This window comes from Ictidomys tridecemlineatus, chromosome 9, assembly GCF_052094955.1.
Source record: "Ictidomys tridecemlineatus isolate mIctTri1 chromosome 9, mIctTri1.hap1, whole genome shotgun sequence".
NCBI lineage: Eukaryota > Metazoa > Chordata > Mammalia > Rodentia > Sciuridae > Ictidomys > Ictidomys tridecemlineatus.
In genome coordinates this window covers 5,844,798-5,869,662 of record NC_135485.1, presented here as the reverse complement: position 1 = coordinate 5,869,662, position 24,865 = coordinate 5,844,798, and the positions used below count along the sequence as shown (strand labels likewise).

The window sequence follows — 24,865 nt, the reverse complement described above, 5'->3', positions numbered from 1 at the left end:
TGATGTGTAGGAAGTAGTATTAGTTCTTGTGGTCATTTGACTCCCCTTATTATAACCCCGAGATCCTAACACTTGTGTCCTGCACACACTGGCTCCTCTCCTGCACGTTGCCTTGGTGTGAAACAATCCATTTTCCCTGTTGCCTAAGCCAAAGCCAGGAAGCTCGTTGACTTGTGGGTGAAGCTGATGACTCAGGCCTCACCCCTCTGTCGGCTTAGACTGAGAGGCTCCAGGTTAAGGTCCACCCTCAGAAGCTCAGAGCCCAAGCAGGCTATGCAGACTTGCCAAGCTCCGACAGGGCCGTGCGACCAGCCTGACACCGCCACAGCCCGATTCAGTTGTTCCCGGCACCTTTCCCTTCGTCACCTTGGCAAAGCCCCAAACCAGAGGCTGAGGCCCCAGGGTGCTTACAGCCCCGAGAGCATTCATGCCAGCAGAGACAGAGACCAGAGTTCTCCTGCAGCCCCCAAGTCAGGGTCAATCCCGGCGTTTTGTCCCTGTGGGCAAAGACTGCTAAGAGCTCACCATGGGGCCACTCGTAATAGCAACCCAACGAAAGAGGGCAGCCACCTGAGTGTCCCCCGCACAATCGGCTGAATGAAGAAACGTCCGCTCCTCCACCTGAGAGTGGGGCAGAGAGCACCCAGGTCAAGGGAGCCTCTCAGGAGCCTTCCTGTGGGTCCTCAGACCCCCCTGCAGCCCACGGGCCACTGCCGACCGCCGCCTCTGAATGTCAGCTGGCGGACAAGGGTCCCGGGGGCTCCCAGAGGTTCCTGTGCACACTAACAGGGCGAGCTCAGCACCGCGGGGCCCAGGAAACACTCAACAAGCTCACTGTGAGTTAAGAGGGAGAAAGCAGGTTACATGGCATTCGGTGCATGAAAAAGTGATCCCGTGTGTGAGTGTGTGAGTGTGTGTGTGTGTGTGTGTGTGTGTGTGTGTGTGTGTGTGTGTCCTGACAGGTGCCTAGGAACCCCGCTGACAGCAGTTACCTATGCCGTTACTATGCAGTTACATAGGCAGTTACCTATGGTTACCTATGCTCCACCCCATCTAGGGCCTGGTGATTCTGGGGGAGGGGCTGTCCTGGTCACCGCGGGATGCTCAGTGAGTCCCTGGTCTCCTCCACTAGAGGCCAGTAGCACCTCACAGTGATGCCAATCGACCTCTGAGGGCCCCCCCCACCCCACCCCAGGTGGGAACCAGCGCTCCAGATGGAAAGCATCACAGGGGCCCTTTCCCTGCTTTTAGGATGTGGGCCTGTATTTTATATCGTTTGTTGTTGTTTTCACTAAAATGAATATAAAGTATTTACTCACATTAAAAATTAAAAAAAAAACAAAACTTGGTGCTTCTTAATGGTCCATGGCCTGTGCTGTCAAAAAATAAAAACAGATAAGACATTCGTGTTGGTATGTACAGTAAGTAAGCCAATTTTATTAGCATTTTAAAATAGTTACAGAAAAACATAAAAGTCCTACCCGAATGTCAATGTCCCTTAGGAGACGTTAAAATATTTCTAACCTTTGGACGAGGCCTCTGGATTTGAGGCGTCGAGTTGTCCTTTGGTATCCTCAGGGCTTGGTTCCAGGGCCCGTGTGGGTACCAAAGCCTGAGGATGCTCAGGCTCCAGTCCTGTGTACATCCTCCATACACTTTACTGTCTCTGGATTACTTACAATGCCTGATAAGGTGTGCGTGCTGGGTAAACAGTGGTAACACCGTGGTGTGCAGGCTAAGCACAGAGACACCTTTCCCTCAAATGTGGGTTACAAAATTGAAAATGTTGGATCATCACTGAGCCGTATAACAATCAAAGGAATCCCCGCATCCTCCTGATGAGAAGAAATACATCCAGAGGTTAAAACAGAACTGTTTAATTGAACTAAAGCATCACAGGTGATGTTTTTCCCTAATATTCTGAAGTGTCCAACTTTGCTATAATAAACATGTACAATTTATAGTGAAATAAAGAAGAGTCAATTTTATTTTTAAAAATACGTCAAAATGATCACAAAATTTCAGGTAAGGAATGTGTCTTCACGTTAACCTATACACAAATTTCCATCCGGGTGATCAAAGTAATTTTGTTCAAAAATTAGACCTACTCAGAAACTAAAATATTAACCAAACGTGTCTGTAGCTACATTCAATCAGCTCTGAGGACAAAATTGAAGGGGTTGCTCTGCAGATGGATGGTCAGTAATAAGGCTGTAAGTGGTCACTGATAAATTTCAACAGGAAGTGCTTTTTATGAAAAACAAACTGTGCATTTTGTTTTGACATTTTTTTCCCAACCTAAGATCATATTTTCCTAAAATAGAGGGTTTCGCTCAGAAGGAAATAAAATGATTTGGGTTTGATTAGAATCAACTCACGAGGACGGATCTGGGGCTCCTCGCAGGCTTTGATCTAATTGTTTGCCCACAGGACACCTAATCACGCAGACAAAGGCGCCTCCTCGGGTGAGTCAGGCGATGTTTGCCCAGCCCGGCCATTCCCAGGTGGCCCGGGCACTGCCCGGCCAGCTGACCCCAATCCTGTGTGGACCAGACTAGATCTTACAATAGACTTCAAAGAGAGAGGCAGCCGCGTGCATTCGATAGAAAATAGAAAACGGCATGGCCAGGTTGACCACAATTATCCAGGGTTCGAAGCCGAAGACGACTTCCTCCAGTCCGTTGTCGTACTCAGGGCGACAGCCAAAGGCGGGAGGTACCCAAAGCTGCAAAAGAAGAGGGAGTCTGTCAAGGTGAGCGGCTTCCCATCCTGGAGGAGGCCGCACTACCGCCAGGCACCACAGGGGGGCGCTGCCCAGATCCAGGAGCCTGAGTCACTCCCAGCAGGATGCTGAGCCCCCCAGGCTCCTGTCTCCATGGAAACGTCCCACCCACCAGCCTCCCGAGAGCCTGCTCCATCCTCACCCACAGGTCCTGGTAGTCTACCGTGGGCACCTGTCCGAGCCTCTCCTTCCCCACCAGCCCACCCAGCCTCAGTTTCCTCATCTGTAACACAGGAAGACCAGCACCTCTGAGAGGCCCTAGGTGAGAATTCAGTTGGTAAAATGTACAGAAATGACCCGCACGCTGGCCCCACCCCCCTCAATCTGGCCAGGCCCCTTCCCCTCAGCCACTGTCAGTGCACCCTGCACGGTCCGGGACTCTTGCTCCTACTGTCTGCTTCTGGAGCGCCCTTCACTCCCACTCCCGGCAGCAGCCCCTAGCATGACCCCAGGGTCCCCAGCTCCTGGAGTCGTGGCCTGTGCAGTTCCATCCCCTGGAGTGCAGGAGAGCCCACTGAGCACTCCTAACACAACAGGCAAAAGTCACCTCCAAAGTCAGATCTGCCATCTGCAAGAGAGCAGGCTGAGCCGCCCTCTGGAGAGGCCTGGGGTTGGGTACAGAGAAGGTCTCAGGCCAGTAGCCAGCAAGGAACACACGGGCCCTCAAACACCCCCGAAGGAGCAGAATCCTGCCAGTAGCCATGGGATGGGGTCTGGAATGAGATCCCCAAATGAGGCCTTAGAGGGACGCGGCCTGCCCACAGCCTGCAGCCTGGAAGGGCCCTGAGCAGACCCAGCTGAGCTGCGCTTGGACTTGCAGACCGAGACGCCATGACGTGGTTAATGTTTGTGGTGCTGAGCTGCCAAGCTTGGGGTGGCTTCTTACCCAGCAGAGGTCACTGACACGTGTGGCCTCATAACATCCCCGACGACACCCCCAGCCTGATCCCGAGCCTCTGGGGGCCCTCCTGACACTTCCGCTGGTCCTCTCCAGTCCCCTCTGCCGGCTTCTCTTTTGCTGGGCCTCTTATGGCCGTCAGGTCCCAGGCTCTTCTGGGCCCCTCCCTTCTCTGCGCACGTGAGCCCCAGAGCTTTCCCCTTCCCTGGTTGTGACTGCCACTGGCCTCCAGGAAACTCTGGCTCTAGAGAAACCCCAGGAGCAGGCCGGCTTTTGTCCCTTCCTCTCCTCTGCATGCCACCACTTCCGCCCTGGCTCATGCCCGTCCTGTCCTGCCTGGGCTGCTGCGGGCCTCCCTCCCAGGCTGCAGCCCTCTGGTCTCCCAGCCGCGGGCCTGACCTCTGCCCCCTTCCTGCACATGGCTGCCTGGGCATCGTTCCAAGACGATGCCAGAGCACCCCGACCTGCCCTCAGCACCAAGGCTGAACCCCATCCCAAGCAAGGAGGCCACTCACGCCAGAGCCCACCCAAGGGGACCCTCCCTCCTGTGTCCCACTCTGCCTCTCTGCTAGACATGGATGTGCTCCGTGCTCCCAAAATATGCCACAGTCTCCACTGCCTCTGAGTCTCTGCACATTATATGCCTCTGCCCAAAATGCTTTTCCCTGTCATGACCACTTGGTCCCAACCAGTCCCTGAGGCTGAGTCAAGCAATTTTATGTGAGTGACCACAGCTTCTTCATGATTGGCTTCAGTCACAGGGCTGGAAAGCAAACCCTCCATGCTTCCAGCATCTGTTGCAGCAAGGAGTGGCCATGGGAGAGACACTGCATAGCATCAACCTGTTCCTTCTGTTTCCCATCTTGAGCCCAAACCTGATGCCTGGTACTGCTGCAGCCATCTTAACACCATGTGGCAGCAAGCACCATGCAGAGGAAAGATGGAGTTCCATGGCATGATTCAGCTGCAGACCCAACCCAAGCAGAAGATCCTCAGCGTCCTGTGAGATCAGTAAATGTCACTGAGATGCAAGCCCATCATCTGCAACCAAAGTAATGCTGACTGATACTGGCAGGGAAGTGCCCCCTGGATCCTCACTCTTATTGCACATGGCAACCGAGCTCCACCTTGCCAAGGGAAGAGCTGGCGTCCTCTCACCTGCCCTCTGCGTGCCCTGCGCTCCACCAGGATTCCCCTTTTAACCTTACATTCACTCTTGGTACCACCCACCCCCACCCCTGATTTGGAAAAGGTGAGGAAAACAGATTAGCTGATTGGCAGATCACCCCAGGAGTTGGGGGAGGATTACCGAGATGTTGCAGAGGAACAGGAAGACGGCCACATTCCTCAGGACGCTCCTCCTGGTGCTGCCCTGCAGGACACGAGGCTCGCGAGGCGGGCGGCCCGGCTCCTCTTCCTCTTTGCCACAACCGGGCTGCAGACTCCCGTTGACCGCCCCGAAAGAGGCCAGGGAGGAGGTGCCGCCGCTGCAGACGGCTACCACGCGGAGCGTGCGGATGTCCTCGCGGAGCGGCTGGGGCTCGCGGTGGACCGACTCGATGATGAAGAGGTTCTGGATGTACTTCTCGGCGATCACCAGGGCCGAGTAGGGCAGGTTGAACCAGGTGTAGCGCGGGCGGGTGGTGGCGCAGAGCATGGCCAGGATGGAGCCCCAGGAGATGAGCCAGGAGCCCGAGGCCGTGCCCACCAGGAGGTCCGCGTCCAGCTTGCGGGCCGGGTTTTTGGACTCATCCAGCGACTGCTTGTCCATCCTGCAGACCCAGATTCCCAGCAGCCCCGCGGCGCCCATGAGGGTCAGCAGGCTGGTGGCCGACAGGTAGAAGAGCACCAGCGCCCACTCGCTCTGGGTCCTGGAGCGCCCGATGTGGACTAGGTACACGGCCACCACCCCGATGGTGGCCGCCAGCACGCCCAGGCCCAGCGCCGCGCCCGCCATCCCCCGGCTGAACTGGAACCGCATCTCGGGGCGCGCGGGGCTGTCCACCCTGCGGCCCACGTTCTTCCACAGGACGTAGAGCATGGTGGAGGCCAGGATCTGGTACTCGATGTTGAAGGGGTACAGGTAGTAGATGACGCGCGACACGGCCGGGCACAGCGCCGGCGGCGTGCAGTTGCACTGCGGCGTGTGGTCATCCAGGACTGGGGGGACAGGAGGGCCGGCCGTCAGCACAGAGCTGCCACCCTGGACGCCAGGCGGCCTCCCGCCCAGCAAGCCACGCAGGGAGTGCGCTGGTCCGTCCCTCCGCGCTGAGAGCACGGGCAGCTGTAGGACCGGTCACCCCCAGTGCGTTCACCGGCTGCTCTGAACTGAAACAGGGGCCCAAGAGCAGACCCTGCCTCCACCTTCGTGAGATAGAGACTGATACCTCCGCAGGCTGGTGGCCGACAGGTAGAAGAGCTCCAGCGCCCACCCGCTCTGGGTCCTGGAGCGCCCGATGTGGACCCGAGCCAGAGGTGAGCCGTGGGCACAAAAATCCGCAAAAGGGAAGGGATTTCTGTTTTCTTCTGCATTGGCTTTTCTGTATTACTCAATTTTCTCATGAATATGATCTCTGTGTGTGGTTTTAAAAATTATTTTTTAAGTGCTCTGTAGGGAAGATGCCCCTCCAGTTAGCAAAGACTTTCCCTGAAGACACAGCCCTGGCCAGAGTGGCATGGGATGGGCACACGCAGACACCGGTGCCAGTGGCAGAAATCGTTGCCACGGCTGGAAGACAAGGGAGCCACAGAACAGAGGACCATTTGACCCAGCTATCCCACTCCTCAGCATGTACCCCAAGGACTTCAAATCAGCATGCTATAGTGACCTGGCCACATCAATGTTTATAGCAGCTCAATTCACAATAGCAAAACTAGGGAACCAACTGAGGTGCCCTTCCACAGATGAATGGAAAGAGAAAAATGGAGCATATATACATAATGGAATATTACCCAGCCTTAAAGTAGAATGAAATCATGACTTTTGCCAGTAAATGGATGGATCTGGAGACTACCATGCTAAGTGAAATAAGCCAGCCCCAAATAAAACAAAGGCCAAATGTTCTATCTGATATGTGGATGCCAACACACTCAGGGGAGGGAAGAATAGAAGTTCAGTGGATCAGACAAAGGGGAAGGAAGGGAAGGGAGGGGAGCTGGGAACAGGAAGGACAGTGGAATTAATCGAATATCACCTTCCTATGTTCCTATGTAAATACTTGACCAGTGAAGCCCCACATCTTGTGCACCCACAGGAATGGGATCCTAATTACAACCAGTTATTCTCCAATATGTATAATATGTCAAAGCACACGCTACTGTCATGTGTATCTAAAAAGAGCAAAAAAGAGAAACCTGCTGAAAAATTAATTTTAAAAATCCATGCCAAAAAAAAACTTTACAATATTCATCTTAAAACATCTTCTGTTTTAAAACTTAGAGTTAATTAAAATAATGGCCATAATCATTTAAAAAAACAATAAAGTCAGGCACAGAGGTGCAGGCCTGTAAGCACCTGAGGCTGAGGCAGGACGACCACCATTCAAAACCAGCTCCAGCAACCTAGCTAGGCCTTAAAGATAGAAAATAAAAAAGACGTGGGGAGGTGGCTCAGTGGTTACCACCTCTGGGTTCAATCCTTGATATCAAAAATAAAATAAATAAAATTAAAGCAAAGATTCTTTACAAGTATGTTTTAATGAGATTGGAAAATAATCATCTTACAAGGAAGAAAAATTGTATAGCCAGCATTTTCTAAGTGCTGGGTAAACCAATATCAGATTGTGAAGCCTACTGAGAGGGTAGCTGCCAATATTTCTGTGGATCAAATGGATTATAGTGGAATAGAAAAGAGATGGAGAGAACAGAGCAGAGTCAAATGCACTGGAAACTTGAGTGTTTCAGCAGAATGACAGGAAGCCTTCCTGCTGCTGCTGTGATTCCAAGGGGGAATGAGTCCCGAGACACAGGAGGGCTTGGGGGGGGGGGCACCAGAGGAGGAGTTACAATGTGTGCCTGAATTTGTCACCCTCACTCTCAGTGGGGAGCAGGCTCCAGGGGCTCTCAGGACTGGCCTGGGGTTGCAGAGCTAGACCTGCAGCTCACTAGAGCAGGAAGGAGACTTTGAAAGTACCCAATCCTCCAATTTAAAAGAGAAAAGGTGGGCTCAGAGAGGTCACATGGCTTCCCAGGGCCACACAGCTAGGGCCAGAACGGAAGCTCCCAGGACATTGCAGTCTCAGGTGTCCCAGGATGTCCCAGGACAGAGGCGATGGGTCACAAAACCTTAGGAACTCTGGAAGGAAACAAGAAGACTAATACTGTAGGCTCTCAAGTAGGAATGGGAGGGTATCCATGGGCCTGGAGCACAAGGCAAGCCCAGCTCCTTCCTGCCCACTAACACCACCAAGCCCAGCCTGCCACTAGACTCCCAGGGCCCCTAAGCCATGACCTCACACCAGAGGTTTAACCAAGAACACCAAGGGCAGCAGCCGCCCATCTCCCCCAGTGGAAAACAGCCTCCATCCCCGCAGGCCACACCACGCCAGGAGCAAAGGCAGCCCCTGACTGCCCTGGGCTCCAGCCCTGGGTCACAGAAGCCTTCCTTACGCTCAGCGGCTCAGCGACCCACCTAGAGAGGCAGGGACGGCGGGGCTTCCAGCCAGTGAGGAGCCCACTCGGCCACCCCGGCCACGTGGGCCACCCCGGTCACCTGGGCCACCCCAGCCACTCTGGCCCTGTGCGAGGGCCCCGCTCACCTAAGGTTATGTTCCCGAAGCCCAGAGTGAGGAGCCGCTCCTTGTGCTCGTTCAGCTGGTGCTTGGACTCATTCAGGACACTGTTGGCCCAGAGGAGCAGGTTGGTGACCACAGAGTGGATCACCCCGAACCTGGGGAAGGACACGGGGGCTCGGCTCTTGAGTGGCCCTGGGACAGACCCAGGCCCCCTGGGGTGAGAGGGGCGCACATGCACACACGTGCGCACACCTCCTTCCCCACTCTCCACTCTCACCCCCCCCCCCAGGGCTCTGGGTGGCTCTGGCTGGCTGGGCCAGGCAGTTCCCGGGACCTTCCAAAACCACAGAGTTTTTGCATCTGCCTTCATCTTGAACTCCCTGGACTCAACTCATTGTCTCGGGGACGTCAAAGGAACTGTCTTGGAAGCTGGCCTCTGGGGAAGAGACTTCACGATGAGAAGACACCCCACCCATAGCCAAACCTGTCCTCCAGAGGGAAGAGGAGGGGGAGAACAATGAGAGAAGAGATGGAAGGTCTACCCTGGACACCTGGAGTGTGGGTACAGCTGCCCTGCTGACTGACCACCCAGCTATCATCACCCAGCCTCCTGCCTTCCCACCTACCTTCCCCACACAACACAAGCCAGGGCCTTGCTGTCCGGCTCCCCTTGCAACCAGACTTAGCCATTCTGGTCACTGGGGTGTGAGGTTCAGTCTATGGGGCACTACTTAAAAGCTTTTGCATTTTTTGGTGAAAGAGGTAAGAATGAGAGAAGTCTAGCTCCCTCTTATGACCTTCTTAAGTGTAGACATGAAGGCTGGAGTTGTGGCAGCCATATTATGACCATGAAGCAACCAGGATGTGATGAAGTACCAACTTGCTGAAGATGGCAAAGCAGAAACCTAGAAAGATCCTTCTCAGTGATAATGTCATTGAGCTTCTGGAGTCCCACTGAGGCTCAGGACTTAGCCTATGGTCACACATTGGGTAAATAGCCACTTTGGCTGGACTTGTCACCAAACACTCCACCAGCAAGGCTGAGGCAGTGTGAGGTCCCTGTCCCACTCAGGTGGCAAATCCTGGAGACAGACGCCTGAAGCATGGCCCAGAGTAGTGCTGCCTGGTGAAAAGACGATGCAGGACCACATGAGAGCCACACAGGACGCTCCAGAGCACCTGTGGCCATACTTCAGAAACAGTAAAAACGGGCAAGTCAAATAGTTGTAATAAAACTTCATTGAACCCAGCACACCTGAGGCCACATCATGGCGACATACAATCAAACCCCGAAATCCTACTGAGGCGCTTCCCGCCCTGTTTCGTTCTAGACTCTGATATCTGCAATGCATTCCACACACACAGCACGTGTCCATCTGGAGGGGCCACCGTCCACGGGCTGGTCGCCCCCAGTGGCTGTCGGCTGCTGTGCTGCCCAGCCCAGACCTGAAGGCAGGGCTGAGTCGGCCTCTGCTGGAGGGACAGGGTCAGGGCTGCAGTCAACAGTGGCTGGAGCGAGGAAAAGCACTGGCCCCGCAGCCCTCAGGGCCACCACCAACCTGCAACAGAGTCAGCCAGGCTCAGCCAATGCCCGGATCCAGGGGGGTGGAGGTGGGGCTTCCGGGGCCAGTAAAACCGGAGTCAAAATTCACTGCCAAGGCCACCACAGGGACCACTGCTGCCCAGGGCCACTAAAGAGCGCCATTCACCACAGCCAAGGATACCCTGTGTCTCCTGGCTTGTCCCCATGGCCCACAGGAAGCCCCAAGATGCCCACACACCTGACGTCCACCCTGCTCTGCACAGTGAGGTGGGCAAAACCTATTTCTATTCAACGGCCTGACGAAGCAGCTTATCCAGTGATCGCGCGCAAATCAGTGTTTTAATATCAGCCGTCACCCTATGCCACCAAACGGTAGTGAGGGGGCTTCCCTCCCTCGGGGAGAGCGTGTCGGCAGGAGATCATTCAATAAAGCAAATACGGATCGCCTGAAGCACCCGCGTGGGGCGTGGGCCCGGGCCTCTGCTACGTGCGGCTAGGGTGGCTCTCCCCCGTCCTGGAGATGGAGTCCTCTGCCCTCACAGTCAGCAGAGAGCCAGGCGGGCCCTTCAGGACAGACCCTGCCCTTGCCAAGCCTCTGCCCCGTGTCCACGGCCTCACTCAGTCTCCGGGGAAGGCCACCGAGTCGTCCCCATGGCAGAGACAAGGAAACAGAGGGCCATGAAAGGGAACTGCTCCACCTCCAGGGCCGTCCCAGGAAGGGGCTGAAGCCGGGGTCCACGAGGAGGGCTCCGCTGTCCAGCCCTGAGCAGAGAGGGGGTCCCCGTGTTTACCACCCAGCAAGAGGCAGCTGGGGGGCTTTTTCCTTCTCAAAGAACCCCAAACCCCACATGCGCGGCGGTCCCCCCAAGTTTTACCTTTCCAGAGTCTTGAAAGACTGGATGATATCCTTGGCATGTCCCCAGAGAAAATACACCTAGGCGGAAAGGAAGAGGAAGTGACATGAGTGGGACAAGTGTCGTTGGATCTGCACACTTGAGGAGTTATAAAACCTGAAGAAAAGGTCCAAGAAAACGCTGGGGACATGAATGACCTCCCACCCCAAGAAAGGCAAGTGGCTTTCCTCTCTCAGGTGCAGCAGCATGGCCCCGTGGGGACCGTGGGCTGGGAGCACCTGGGGAGAGCAGGTGGGGCCGCCTGGGTCTGGGGGGAGGGGTGCTGTGGTTGACTTGTGATGTCTTCTTTGGATGGAGTTCTGCCATCGACTGGGGATGTCTGCGGTGAGGTAGGGGTGGGAATTGAAGCCTGCCTGGCAAAAGCCCCTGAAGTCTGATGACAGCACATTTGTCGGGCTTTAGCCAAGAAATATCCACTGAACAGAGCCAGCGCCCAGAAATTAAATGTTGAGCACTTTGAATGAAGAACAGGGTCCCTGTGCTATGCAGCCCCGGCCACAGCCCCCAGCAGCAGCACAGGGCAGGGTGTGACAGCTCTGTGGCTGGCCCAGGTTGGTCTCTCTTCTCTGAAATGCTCCCGGCCTGCAGTGTTTCAGATTCCAGGTGCTAGATTTTATTTCTAATTCTTTCAGACTTTGCAGTACTTGCATATATGCCATGAGAAATCTTGGGGATGGGACCCAAGTCCAAACCCAGAATTCACTCTCTATGTCACGCCTCACATGCATGCCATATATCACATAATTTTGTGCACAAAATTCAGGGTTGAATTTTCTGCTTGCAGCAGCCTGTTAGCGCTCAAAGTTTCGGATTAGGGATATTCAATCTGTATCTGACCCGAGTCCCTCTTTGCCTGGCGACAAAACCTTGGGCTAGCCTGGGGACCTTTCTAACTGCTTGCCACCTGCAAAATGAAGATAAGGAACTTGCCCTGGAGGCACTGTGAGCCATTAACCGAGAGAATCCTTTCTAATCACTTAAAATGGTCTCCTGGAATGTGAACATGTTCAGCAAATATCCTCCTGTGCCTGCTCACTCACTCGTTGACATTGATTGAGTGCCCCCTGTATACCAGCGTTATTAGCACTTTTAAAACATCTAAAGCCTGATTTTAGAAACAAACACATATAGAGCACCTACTCCATGCCAAACACTGCTGAGCCCTTTATATATCTCCCTCATTTTCTCTTCGGCTTCCACGCATGAAGGAGCACTCAGGAACCTTCTGTGTCTGGCTCACCCACTTAACATATTGTCCTCCAGGCCCGTCCCCATTGCTGCCTGCCCAGGATTTCATTCTCTTTAAGGCTGGATGATTTCCGCTGCACACATGTGCCACATTTTCTTCATCCATCCATCCATCCACCAACGGACGCCGAGGTGGTTCCATACCTTGGCTGCTGTGCAGAGCCCACACCTGCTGTTGAAGGTAGCTGGAGGGATCGCACACAGAGATGGGGAAAGCACTTGGCATATTCTAAAGCTCGGGTCTGCAGCAGCTCTGGCTGCTCCCACTTGCCATGTGTCTCTATGGCCAGGGACTTCACACACCTAGGGACGCGCTTGATGACACTTGACAACAATAGACGACGTCGTTAGTATTGGTGGTTTACCTGCAGCAGAGTGTGCACCGCGTGTGTGACAGGGAAAACGCCTTCCATGGCCGAAAGACACTCGGAAAATCCAATGAAGTAGCCAACTTTGAAGCACCCCAGGATGACGGTGATGGTGGCAAACAGTGAGATGCTTCCTACGCGGGCAGGGTAGAAACATGCGTGCGTATGTGTTAATGTGCACTGCGTCATTTCAAAACCAACCACAATGCGCCCTCAGGTGTGGGTCAAGGATTTCTGCCAAGGGTGCCAAGACCATTCCACGTGCAGGGACAGTCCTGTCAACACCTGATGCTGGGAGAACTGGATAGCCACATGCAAGGGAATGAAGGACCCCAACCTGTGCTGCACGCCCCAAGTTAGCTCACAGTGACTCAATGACCTAAATCAAGGCTGGAAGTGCAAAACTATCAGAAACAGCACAGGGGAACGCTTCATAACATTATGGACTATACGGTGGTTTCTTGGTCCTGACAGCAAAAACAGACAATGAACAGATGGATAAACTGAACTATCTGAAAATGAAGAGGGTTTGTTCATCACAGAAAATACAGTGAAGAGGCGAACCAAAGAACAGGTGGAAATACTTGCACATTATGTACAGATGATGCCCTTAATATCCACAATATATAAAGACACTTAAAGTTCAACAACACCCACAACTTCCATAGGCAAAGGATTTGCATGAACATTTCTCCTAAAAGGATATGAAAACAGCCGACAAGTTCATGAAAGGATGATCAACATCACCAATTATCTGGAAATGCAAACCTAAACCAGCAGACACCACGTCACCTCTGTTAGGATAGCTACTAAATGACAACCACAAGGCATGGTGGTAGGAGACGGAGAAGCTGGAATCTCTGTGCACGTGGATGGGAGTGCAAAATGGTGCAGCCACCGTGGGCACCAGTGTGGCACTTCCTCAAAAATTAAAACTGCAGCTCCTGTGTGACCCAGCAATGCCACTTCGGAGCATATACCCAAGAGAACCAGAAGCAACAATACAGTGGACCGCGGACACCCACACTCGGATCTTAGCAGCACCGTATGCAACAGCCCACAGGTGGGAGCTGACCAGGTCCCCACTGTGGGTGACTGAGTAAAGAAAGAAAGATCTGTACATACAACACAGGGCCACCCACCGTCAGAAAGGAAGGGAATCCTACACACATGACACACGGGCAAGCCTCGAGGACATCATGGGAACACACAAGTCACAAGGGACAAGTGCCACAGGACTGCACTCACCTCAGCCACCTAGAGCAGGCGAATCCATAGCGAGCATGTGGATAGGGGCGCCAGGGGCTGGGGAGGGAAATGGGCAGTGAGTCCAGAGGGCCCCGACAGGCAGGGTAGGAAGGAAACGGGCAAAGCCAACATACTTGACCTACTAAACCGCACTCTTGGAAAGGATTCAGTCGGTCAATGTCAGTTGGATATATATATATAAAATAAATAAAAGACATTAGTAAAAGAAATTCTACTGTTGGACAGATGAACCTAGAATGCAGGGATTGTCCCACTCATCACTGTGCCCACCCTATGAGTTTCCCGGAGCCTGACAAATGATAGGTACAGTGGACCCCCCACACAGCCTGGTTCCCAGACCCCAACAGACCCAATGCTGAGGACCCTGAGTGCCTGGTGCACAGTGCCAGAGACTTTCCAACATCCTACGCCCATCTCCAGGCACGCGCCGTCTCTAGGTCACTCTGACACGTGAGACGGCGTGAATCTGTGCAGATCAACCGTGAGCTGCATGATCAGGAGCAATGGCTGGGGGTCTGTGAGTGTCCAGGGCAGACGCAGGGTGTTTTCCAATATCTTCAGTGCCTGGCTGGCTGAACCCATGGACGTGGAGTCCACCGATAAGGATTCAAGGAGTGAAGGTGGACTGAGCTGACAGAAGGCCTCGGGAAGCTTCTCTAAAGAGATCTAAGGCCCCGCTGCCCAGCTCTAGCATCTCCACGCTCTGTCCTAAGGTCCTGAAGAAGGGTGCAGGGCGGTGGGCACACGGGAACGCAGGGCCTGTGCAGCCCTCTGTGTGTGGACAGCTTTCCTAAGGTAGAAAGTCTACTCCAGAAGCTCCAGGTAAGGGGCCCACAGGTTAAGACCAAGAGATGAAAACCCAGAGTCTGCCTCTGAGAACAGGCGGAAAGGAACCCAGGACATCAGGGAGAAGAGCAGGACAGCGGCACCTGCGCCGTGTGGAAGCTCCTCGTCCTCCTGGGCCAGCGCTGACCCCGTCACAACTCTGTCCCACGCACAGGGAAACCTGGATCGTGGGCTGTGTGCGAGGGCACCACGGAGCAGCCAGTGGGAAGGAGCAGGCAGTGAGCGATAAGTTACAGCCCCGCGCCCGCCCATGACAAGTCCTGCAGGCGCCTGGCTCCTTTCCACTGCCCAAAGCCACCAAAACAACTCCAGCTCACCTTTTCTTAAACCATAGAAAAGCCAGAAACTCAGTTGGAGTGGAGATTGGATCCCAGGGCTTTGAAATGGCTTGACAAATGCCAGGCTCGTTTACATTACAAAAAAGAAACAAGATCCTGGGCTGGGGCTGGGGCTGGGGCTGGGGCCTGGGCTGGGGCCAGGCTCAGGGGCAGAGTGCTTGCCTCCCGCATGTGAGGCCCTGGGTTCCATCCTCAGCACCACATAAAAATAACAAAATAAAGATATTGCATCCATGTATGACTAAAATATATTTAAAAAGAAAAGAAACAAGAACAGAGCAAGCCGAGGCAGGCAGCTGGCCGGGCACAGGGCCCACTCCTGCAGCTCTGGCCCCGGGGCTAGTCCAGGAGGTCATGGAGTTCCACAGCCACACCCCTGCCCCCAACTTCAGTTTCTCCCGCTATGACATGAGTCACATCGCTGAGCTGCACCCCCAGTCCCTGGTCCCCGAGGCCTGGAGGGAGACCCTCAATCTGCACACGTATCTAGTTCCAGGCAGAGCTAATGGGGTTGGCCTGGGACCCGCTTTGAGAAGCAGAGGTCTAGAACACCCCTGTAGCTGGTGGGCCAAGCATTCTGTGAGATGCCTCGTATTCCTTCAGTAGTCTCCAGGCCCTCCCTCCCGTGGATCCACTCACCACAAGTATTCGGAGGGCTCCTCCATATGGTCTGGACGTGGTTTGAGTGTGTCACACAAAAGTTCATGTGTGAGAAGCTTGGCGCACAGTGGGGTGATGTTGGGAGGGGTGGGACTTTTAAGGGGTGAGGCCTAAGGGGAGGTGGTTAGGTTAGGTCCTGGGAAGCACCTGGCGGGGCTGGTGCAGTTCTCTCAGACCTACTTATCTGGTTCTCAAGGGAGCAGGTTGTTATAAAGCAAAGCTGCCCTGTGTGCTTTGCCTCTCCTCCACATGGCTGGTTCCCATTCCACTTCTCTGCCACGACTTGATGCAGCTAGGTACCCTCACCAAGATGCCAGCACCAAGCTCCTTGGACCCTCCAGCCAATAGAATCATGAGCCAAATCAACCTCTTTATAAAGTTCCCAGCCTTAGGTGTTTGGTTATAGCTGCACAGGATGAACTGAGACACCTTGTGTGCATGAGGCATTGTGCCGGGGGCTGAATGACAGAAACACAATGCTGGAGAACCAAAAATACACAAGTACAGCACTGCTTAAATCAGGTGTACACAAAATATAGAGGGATGAGCTGGCACCAGACAGATCATGTGAACAGCCCTGGAGAGCAGAAGACAGTGGAAGGTTGCAATGGTCCCCTGCAAGGAAAGGGTACAGGCTCAGGGCTCTGTTCACAGTGAAGATGTCACACCCCGCCCTTATCAGGGCAGAAGAAGAAAGATATTTGAAGATAGGCAAAGTGTACTTATCAGCAATTATTTTCTGAGCATCAACTCTTGAGCCAGTTGCTGTCCCAGGCACAAATACAAAAGACAATAAAATAAGGGATCTTCCTTTAGGAGTTTAAAATTCCAGTGGAAGAGACAGGAAATAAACAGGTGAACAACAGACATAAAAAGAATGTCAGGAGCTGCTAAGTGCATGAAGGAACATGATCAGGAAAGGGCACTGAGGCTGAGGGTGTTTGGTCAGGAGAGGACTCTCTGAGGCGGACAGCTGAACAGAGAATAGAGAGGGAGAGAAAAATATCCGCATAACTCATCTGGCAACACCAAGCCAGTGAGCTAGGAGAGTCCTCAAAATAGGGGGAGATGAAGAGGAGAGGAAGCCACTTTGCAAAAGAATGGAGGAGTTCACAGAGTGGGTGGGTGGATGGATGGATGGATGGATGGATGGATGGTTGGATTGGATGGATAGGTGGATGAATAGATGAATAAGTGAATGGATGGATGGATGAATGAATGGATGGATAAATGGATAGGTAAATAAGTGGGTGGATAGGTGAATAGTGGATGAATGGGTGGATGGATGAACAGTTGGATAGGGATGCATGGAGGGACTAATGAATGGATGGATGGATAGATAGATAAGTCTGTAGATGGATAGATGGATAGAAAGATGGATGGATGGATGGGAAAATAGATAAATAAATTGATAGGCAAGAAAAGAAGATAAGTTAAATCCAAATGGATGAAGACAAAATGCCTGGGAGTGTACAATTTGCTTGCTACATAAAGACAATACAGAATAAACATTCTAAGGGCAAATTCTATCAAGAATTGAACTATATCTTCACAACCTACAGGTTGGAGATGGACTGGGTGGGGAACCGAGAGAGAAAGCCTTTTAAGTCTCAGGCTAAGGAAATGAAAGGAGATGGGGAAGTAGGGAGAGGAAAGAGGGAAGAAGGTCTCCTAAAAGTCTTTCTCAAGGGTGGAGAGGAAGCGGGAGGAGCAGAGCACCTCAGGTGCGAAGCAAGGTAACAGGCGGGGGCAAATGTTTGGGTTTTTTTTCTTTTTTAATAAGAATGGAGTGATAGGCACCTGATCATGGGAAGGGATGATGGTCATTAACAGAATAGAGAGGCACAATAATATCTTCAAAGGCCAACAGGCAGAAAGGGAAAATGAGAAAAATGGTAAAATATATCATGATGATCTCCATAAAGGAAAAATGAAAACGACACAGTCAGGATACAAATCATTATAGCTGGAAGGATCTAATCTTCCCATCCATTAGTAAGCAAGGGCAGTAGGATCCAGTTCAAAGTAAAATGCAAATACATTCCCTGTATGTGACCACACTATTAACTAAGGATGAAGATTAAAAATTATGGGTGGACAAAGAGGAACCAGCAATGCACATGAAATGAGAGTGTGAGTGGCAAAGTGAACCCAGGAGGGATTTAAAGCTATCAATCAACAGGATAAAGAGCTCTTTTCTTTTTATCAATTCATATCATAAAAAAATAAGGAAATAGAGCAGTCACACACATACCAAAGTAAAATCGTATCTGCTTTATTTATTTAACTGCTCTTAATAAAAAAAAAAAAAGTGGAAACTTTCAGAACTAGAAAGATCAAATAGACAAAGTTTAAGAATTGAATTCCACGATCTGTGAATTTGATTTTCTCTCTGCACAATGCCATAAGGACAGAGTACACCCTATGGATGTCCATGGAGCACGGAGGAGTGTCAGAGATACTAAAACACAGCAGGAAGCACAGTGGTGAAGGTGGCCAGCCAGCGCCACGTCCTGCTTTCTGCCACTTGCTGACTGATGACCAGGGGCATTACTTAGCTTCCCTGTGCCTCAGTTTCCTCAGTCTGTAAAGTGTGGATAATGACAATGACGCCTATCTCCTGGGGAGTCCTTGCACAGTGGTCACATGGCATGTGCACTATCTGGAAAGTTCTGTAAAAGGGAATATTACTACCAACACCGCAGCATCATTGGGCCACAGAGAAAAGCTTACTGAATTAGGACCCACAGGAAGTTAGCCGGCGCATTGTTGGAGACTGGTCCGAAAGCTGCCACGTGCCCAGCCAGTGTTGGGAGAGGGAAGCCCCTCCCTCCGTGTGGGCTCCAAGTCCCTCCGGGGATCCAGAATATTGTCCCGCAGGATCTTAGAGGCGGAGGTCTCCACCAAGCTAGGCCATATCTCCATCCCATGCAGGGGTGCTTCCCAAGGCTTCACCTGGCCTCCACAGGGACACGCAGGCCGGGCGGCTCAAAGGGCCCCTTCCATCACTGGCTGGTGCTTACACCTAAAAGTTCTGCCTCACACTGAAGAGCTGTCGGCCTCCTAGAGTAGTGGCCCTCTCCCCTGGAGCTTCTGGTGTTTTCCATTCACACATTCATCCGTCCATCCAACCCATCGTGGTTCAATGCCTCAGCAGATACCGGTAGGCACCTACGTCACATTAGGCACTATGCCAGGCGCTCAGGATGGCACAGGGAGCACATGCAGTCAGTGGCGTCTCTGCCTTCAGGAGCTCACAGTCCTTTTAGACCAGGAAACAGCTGCTGGATAGTACATCCCCTGCCGCCCAGGGCTGGGGACACCAAGAGCAGCTTCTAGGAGGACCTGCAGCCTGGGAGCTGCACCTGACCTGGTGTCAGGAGAGGCTCCTGGGGAGAGGGGGCTCTCATTTTCTAAAAAGCCCAAGGATGACCTGGAACTGGTGGGCACCAGCTTGCAGCATGGTCCACCCTGCAGCCTCATCCTTCTGTCCTCTGGACCACTGTCCTACAGGTGCCCACGAGACACTGGGGAGACAGGACCCTCCACATGTGCGCTGGCTCCCCTTCCAGGGAATGGAGGACCTGCATCCGTGTTTTCCCAGCCACGTTCTCTTCTTGTTGCTGTTGAAATCCTAACCTTACATTGATATTTTCTGATAGACCAGAACCCCATCTTATATATATATAAGAAAATGCATGCAGTCTGGTGGCACTCTCACAGAGATGTCCAGGATGGGTGCTGGGGACAAGGCCACCTTCCTGAGGACCTGCCCTCTGCAGCCTGACCTGCTCCTGCATGTCCCACTGTCGCTTCAACTCAGCTCTCTGTATCCAGTGTGGTCATCAGTTTAAAATACAGAGAAGCTCCCCCAGAGCTTAGGTGTTCTGGTTCCTCTTGGCTCCTAACTGACCTCCAGCCTTTTTTCTTACCCCTCTCAAACCCAGGTCCCACCTGCAGGCAGAGTGATTGCTCTGAAGCACAAACACGGTCACATCGTTCCCTTTCTAAGGCCTTCGATGCCTCCCCATGACCCACTGGGTGAAGTCCAAGTCCAGCGCCTGCCACATAGAGTTCTACACAACGCGGATCTTGCTGGCCTCTCTGAACTACCTCCAAACACCAGCAGAGATGGAAAGTTCTTCTCTGGGGGCCTTTCCCTAAGCCCCCAAATCCCCATCTCCAGGCTCCTCGTCTGTCTCCCATCCTGTGTGTCACAAAACTCATTTATTCATGATAATAACGTGTTCCTCTTACTGTGTGCCAGAAGCTGTCCTCAGCACTGCACATGAGGTCATGCCCCAGTTCCCATGGTCACCCGATGTGATAGGTGGCAGCAGCATCCCCATTTTACAAATGAGGGAACTGAGGCAGACAAGGGCCACTCTGTGCCCTGTCAAGGCCACACACTCAGCCACATGCTCTGACCCCTTGGTGTCCCACCCTCCCCTTCCTGTCTATGCTGGGCCGTGCCAGAGCATCCTTCCACCCCAGAGCCCCGCAGCGCCCAGCAGGCAGAGTGGCACCCAGTCCAGGCTGCTGAACAGAAGCGAACCTAAGGGCGCCCAGCAACAGTGCCCTCTGTGCAGGGCGTGGCTCTCTGCTGCCCTCTGCAGGTGTCAAAGGCCCTCCCGCTCAAGGGAGAAGACGGAGACAAAGTGGAACTGCGTCCCTTGGCCCTCTGTCACCAGCCGATGGCACACACCTGCTCGAATATTTCCAGTAAGGGGGAGTTGGCCATCCTCCTGAGGCCGCTTCTGCTGCCTCACCAAGCAGATGGAATGAGCGCAGCCCCTCCAGCCCTGCCAACCTCAAAAACACGGTGATTGAGGGAAAGAAGCTACCAGGAAGGCCACACGTTGTGCCACTGTGTTCATAGGAAGAGACCAGAACAGGCCCATCTGTGGGCCAGGAAGTGGACCAGCAATTGCCCAAGGCGAGTGGAGAGCAGGGGTCAATGGCTACGGTACAGGAGGTCATCTGGCAGTGGGAGGGTGCTGATCATGACTCTGGGTGCACACTTCTACACATGTCCTAAAAACCCTGGCTTTAGGGCTGGACTGGAGCCCAGTGGCAGAGCACTTGCCTAACACGTATGAGGCCCTAGGTTTGATCCTTAGCAGCACCACAGAAAAATAAAACGAGTATTCTGTCCACCTACATCAAAAATTAAAAACAAACAAAACAACACTGGCTTTGAATGGGTGAATTGCAAAGTGTGCAAACTCTGTCTCCATCAAGCTGTGACCAGGGACGGGCACAGAAGCCCAAAGAAGTGAGGCACGTCTGGGAGGCTGTGCCCACAGAAGCAGGGAGCTGCACAGTTGGGGAGGGGTAGGTTCCCAGGAGGAAAAGCCAGGCAAAGCCTGGCCGTCGTGCACAAGCACCCATGGGGAGCCCCCACCCGGCCTCCTCAAGTCTTCACACCCCACCACAGGACCCACACGGGCTCTGCCACCCCCACGCCAGCCCTGGCCGCCCCACCAGGCTCTAGCTCCCTGAAGGGAGGGCTGCAGGAACCTTCCCTCTCCTCTGCTCTAGTGTCCTCTCCCCCTCCTCCTCTGCTCTTGACCACCATCCCTGAGGGTGCCCAGCCCTCCACACACACACACACACACACACACACACACACACACACACGTGCTTGGACCCAGCCCTTTCATCAACCTTTACTTTCTTACCAGGTGACAACCTCCTCCCCCCAAAATGACCACTGCACCCCCACTTGGACCTGATCTCCACAGCTCTGGACCTGCCATAGCTCACAGCTGCCCCCTGTCTGCTAAGCCAAGGGGACCAGGACCACAGTGCTCTGAGCAACCACTTCCAGGTGGCCTGTGGCTGGCACACTGGACAAAGGTGAGATGAGTCACAGACACGGACCGGCCTCACTCTGAGGCTAAATGAGGATCTGAGCTCATGAAAGGAGCAAATCTGAGGGTGACGATTCATACGCACAGCAGAAGCACTTACTAGTAACCAGAGGGTGCTTGTAATGAGCCCAGCATTCCAAACCTCTCAGCAGCTGTGGCTCGGGCTCCTCCCACCACTGTTCCCGCCACTTGCCTTAAAACCCTTCTCTGGTCTTTGGACAAGGGGAACATGGCCCCACCGTGCCAACCTTAGCATAGAAACCAAGAGAAACAGGACCCTGGCCGTTACTGGGGCAAAGTGGTCTTTCGTTAGGTGGCACCAGGTGTCATGGCAGGCACCGGGTGTCAGCTGCCATCGCTCTGGATGAAACCAGTCCCTTCGTTTAGCAAGTGGAGAAGCTGGGCTAATAAGCCACTCTGCTGCCATTCTTCAGGTAGGTCAATACTCTCTGTTCCAAAGAAAGTCTTCCCTTTCTCACACCCACCCTCTGGACCAGAGTCCTCCCTGCCCTGAGGGATGCCTGGCAGCCATCCGGAGCCCAGCACCTCTCTAGAGAGCCTCAGGGCCTGGACTTTCACAGATGGCTCGATCTCAGAGATTCACACACATAGAGGATTCTGGCACCAGGACAGGAGAGAGCTGGGTTCCCAGGCTGACCTTCTCTTTCCAGCTATGAATCCAGCAAAACCTCAGCTCCTACCGGATGGAGAGTGCCTCCTCTTGGCACCCAGTCCCCTGGGGTTCGTAACTGCTTCATGTTTTCTTGATGAACACTCAGCTCATCCATGGGAATGGCGAACTGCTTTCCCTCGGCACCCCCAGCTCCTCCCTAGAGGCAGCAGCTGCAATTCTTCTTCTTTTTTTAACTGTATTTGTTCATTTTTTTTTAACGTGGTGCTGAGAATTGAACCCAGTGCCTCACACATGCCAGGCCAGTGCTCCACAACTGGGCCCCAGCCCAGCCCAGCAGCTGCGGCTCTTTTCTTACTTACTGGTGGGAACTCAGAGGTACTGGGGATGGGACAGAGGCCCCAAGTCAAGGATTCCAAAGCCAACCCCTTTCCAGGGTCCCCGTGCCTCCTGGCTGGATGTCCTGAGGGGCGACCTGCTGAGTGGACAAGCAGCCACCACCCCTTACTGGACGCCCACTCTGTGCTCTCCCAATCTTGCCTCATTTATTCCACCTCTACTTGAGGTCACAAAGACGTGCCCCATAGAGCAGGGCCACCAGGAAACGCCGTTCTCTCCTATCGTTCCCTCTGGCTGCCCACGCCTGGAACAGCACAGCCACTTCTGCCTGGACTCCGCCCATGCCCTAAGTAAGCCCAGAGGAGAGGGAGGGGGTGGGGCAGAGGTGGGGAGAGAGGGGGAACAGGGGGAGAGGAAGGAAGGATGAGGCCCCGGAGGGAGAAAGGAAGGAAGAGAGGAGGAATGGAGGGAGGAGAGGGAAGAAAGGATGGTGGGGAAGAAATGGGCGTGGAGGGATGTGGCGGGAAGGAGGGATGGTGGAAGAAAGGGGGGAGAAAGAGAGCAAGAGAAGGACAAAGACAGCTGCTTCCCTGCGGGAGAGGACAGGCAAACCTTGGGCTTTATTGTTTAGGCTGTGTGGATGGATGTCCTGCTGGGTGTGTCTGTCCTGTGTGGCAATGGACTCCCTGTCACTCAGAGTCCTCAAACCACGAACTATCCTAAAACAGCCATTTTCAGAGAGGAGTTTGGGCCACCTGGAGTGGAATCTAGTTTCCCCAAAGACTAGATGTGGTCCCTGTTAGTCACAACATGAGGCAGAAACTGATGAGAGACAAAAGAGCCCCACAGAGAGCACCTTGTGGCCACGGGAGGGGGAGCCCCTCCTGCCAGGCACAGCGGGGGATGGTGGCACTGGGGCCAGACCAGGGGGAAGGACCTGGGAAGGAGAGCTGACAGTGCCGGTGCCCACTCTGTGCCAGCAACCTCAGCCCATCCAGGGTGAGAGCTCCGCTTGCAGGGGCGGAGTCTGGGGCCCCCAGTGGGCGAGGCCACCAAGTCACCTGCCCACTCTAATGGAGATTTAAATTCCCATCCAGCCTGAGAATCTGAGTAGAGGTGTGTGGTGTGTCCAGACCTCTTGGTGTACAGGGCACTGTCCGCTCCTGGAGCCCTCTCACAGCCACTCCCACGGCCTCCTGTGGCCCTTGGCAGGTCCGTCTCCTTCCCCTGGCACCAGGGCTGAGGAGCAGCATCTCCAGGAGGCAGGGGTCCCACTTTACAGTGTCAGCGAGTGTGTCCTGAGAAGTAGCCAGTGCTTCTCTCCAGGCAGAGTGGCTCCTGGGTACTGGGCCCCTTCCACAGCCTCACTTCCTTAGCACCTGTTCCACCCCAGGCCCCGAGGGGGCTCTAGTGCTAAGGAAAGAGTGTCACCGAACTTCCCGGGAGTGGTGGAGGAACAGAGGCTTCAAGAACAGTGACCCTCCCCCAGGCCAGTGCCAGGAATGGAGGGCATGGTCAGAACCACAAAGTGGGGTGTTGGAAAAACTCCCCTGGGAAGAATAGGGGAGGCCTGAGCCTTGGCTGGGAAAGCAGCAGGGGACAGGGCAGGGGGAAGGCATTCCCGCAGGAGGGAGCAGCTGGCGTGGAGGCAAGTGACCTGAGCCTGGAACCGGACAGTGCTCCGGAAGGCAGGAGAGGAAAGGCGCCATCCGAGCCAGATCTCAGAGTCCTCCGGTGCCAGGAAGGGGGTGCCAGGAAGGGGAGCGTGGCAGGCACCCTGGGGTCAGTGACACCACTGCAGGGCTGTACTCAGGGAAAGCTGTGAGCACTGTGTGAAACTGTGATTTTCATGATGTAAGGCAAGAGCTGAGGACAGAGGGGACCCAGGTTTGAAGCAGAGACGGACCTCGGGAAGAGAGAGCCAGAAAAGAGGCCCAGAAAGAGGGAAGGAGCGCTGCAGGGGAGGGCGCGCCCGCTGCACTCACCGCGGAGCCACTGCGCCCCGGCGTGCGCGTCCTTGGGGCGGATGAGGCGGCGCTGCGCGTAGCTGCGGCCCACGTACCACAGCATCCAGAGCAGCTGCAGCAGCATGAGAGCCGTGAGGAAGCAGAGCAGGTCCCGCTTGCCCACGCCCGCGGCGTGCACCGCCCAGGCCAGCAGGAACAGCAGCCCCGCCACGAACACGTTCAGCCCGTACTGGCTGCTCAGCGTCTCTGCCAGCTTTTGCGGAACGCTGGCGCGAACCGCGGTCTGTCTAAGGGCCGGGGATTCCCGGGACCCCCGAGTCAGGAGCGGGGAGGGCGGGCAGTCTGGGGGCCCCGATGAGCCCCGGTCCGAGGCGCTTGCTGATGCTCCCGGCGAGGCGGGTGTCCCGGGGCCCGCGGGCATCTTCAAGAGATCTAGCCTGGTCTCGCCAGGAGGCG

General features: G+C 54.2%; 1 protein-coding gene across 1 annotated transcript; it reads right to left on the bottom strand.

Annotated features, from left to right (window-relative positions):
* Positions 1–1,409: 1,409 nt before the first annotated feature.
* Positions 1,410–24,830, bottom strand: Otop1 (otopetrin 1). The gene is made up of 6 exons (XM_005318968.3): positions 24,428–24,830; positions 12,484–12,620; positions 10,832–10,890; positions 8,438–8,568; positions 4,990–5,840; positions 1,410–2,725 (listed from the first exon to the last, which is right to left on the bottom strand). The coding sequence occupies exons 1-6, from the start codon at positions 24,828–24,830 to the stop codon at positions 2,555–2,557; spliced, it is 1,752 nt and encodes a 583-aa protein (XP_005319025.1). The 3' UTR covers positions 1,410–2,554.
* Between the last annotated feature and the right edge of the window lie 35 nt (positions 24,831–24,865).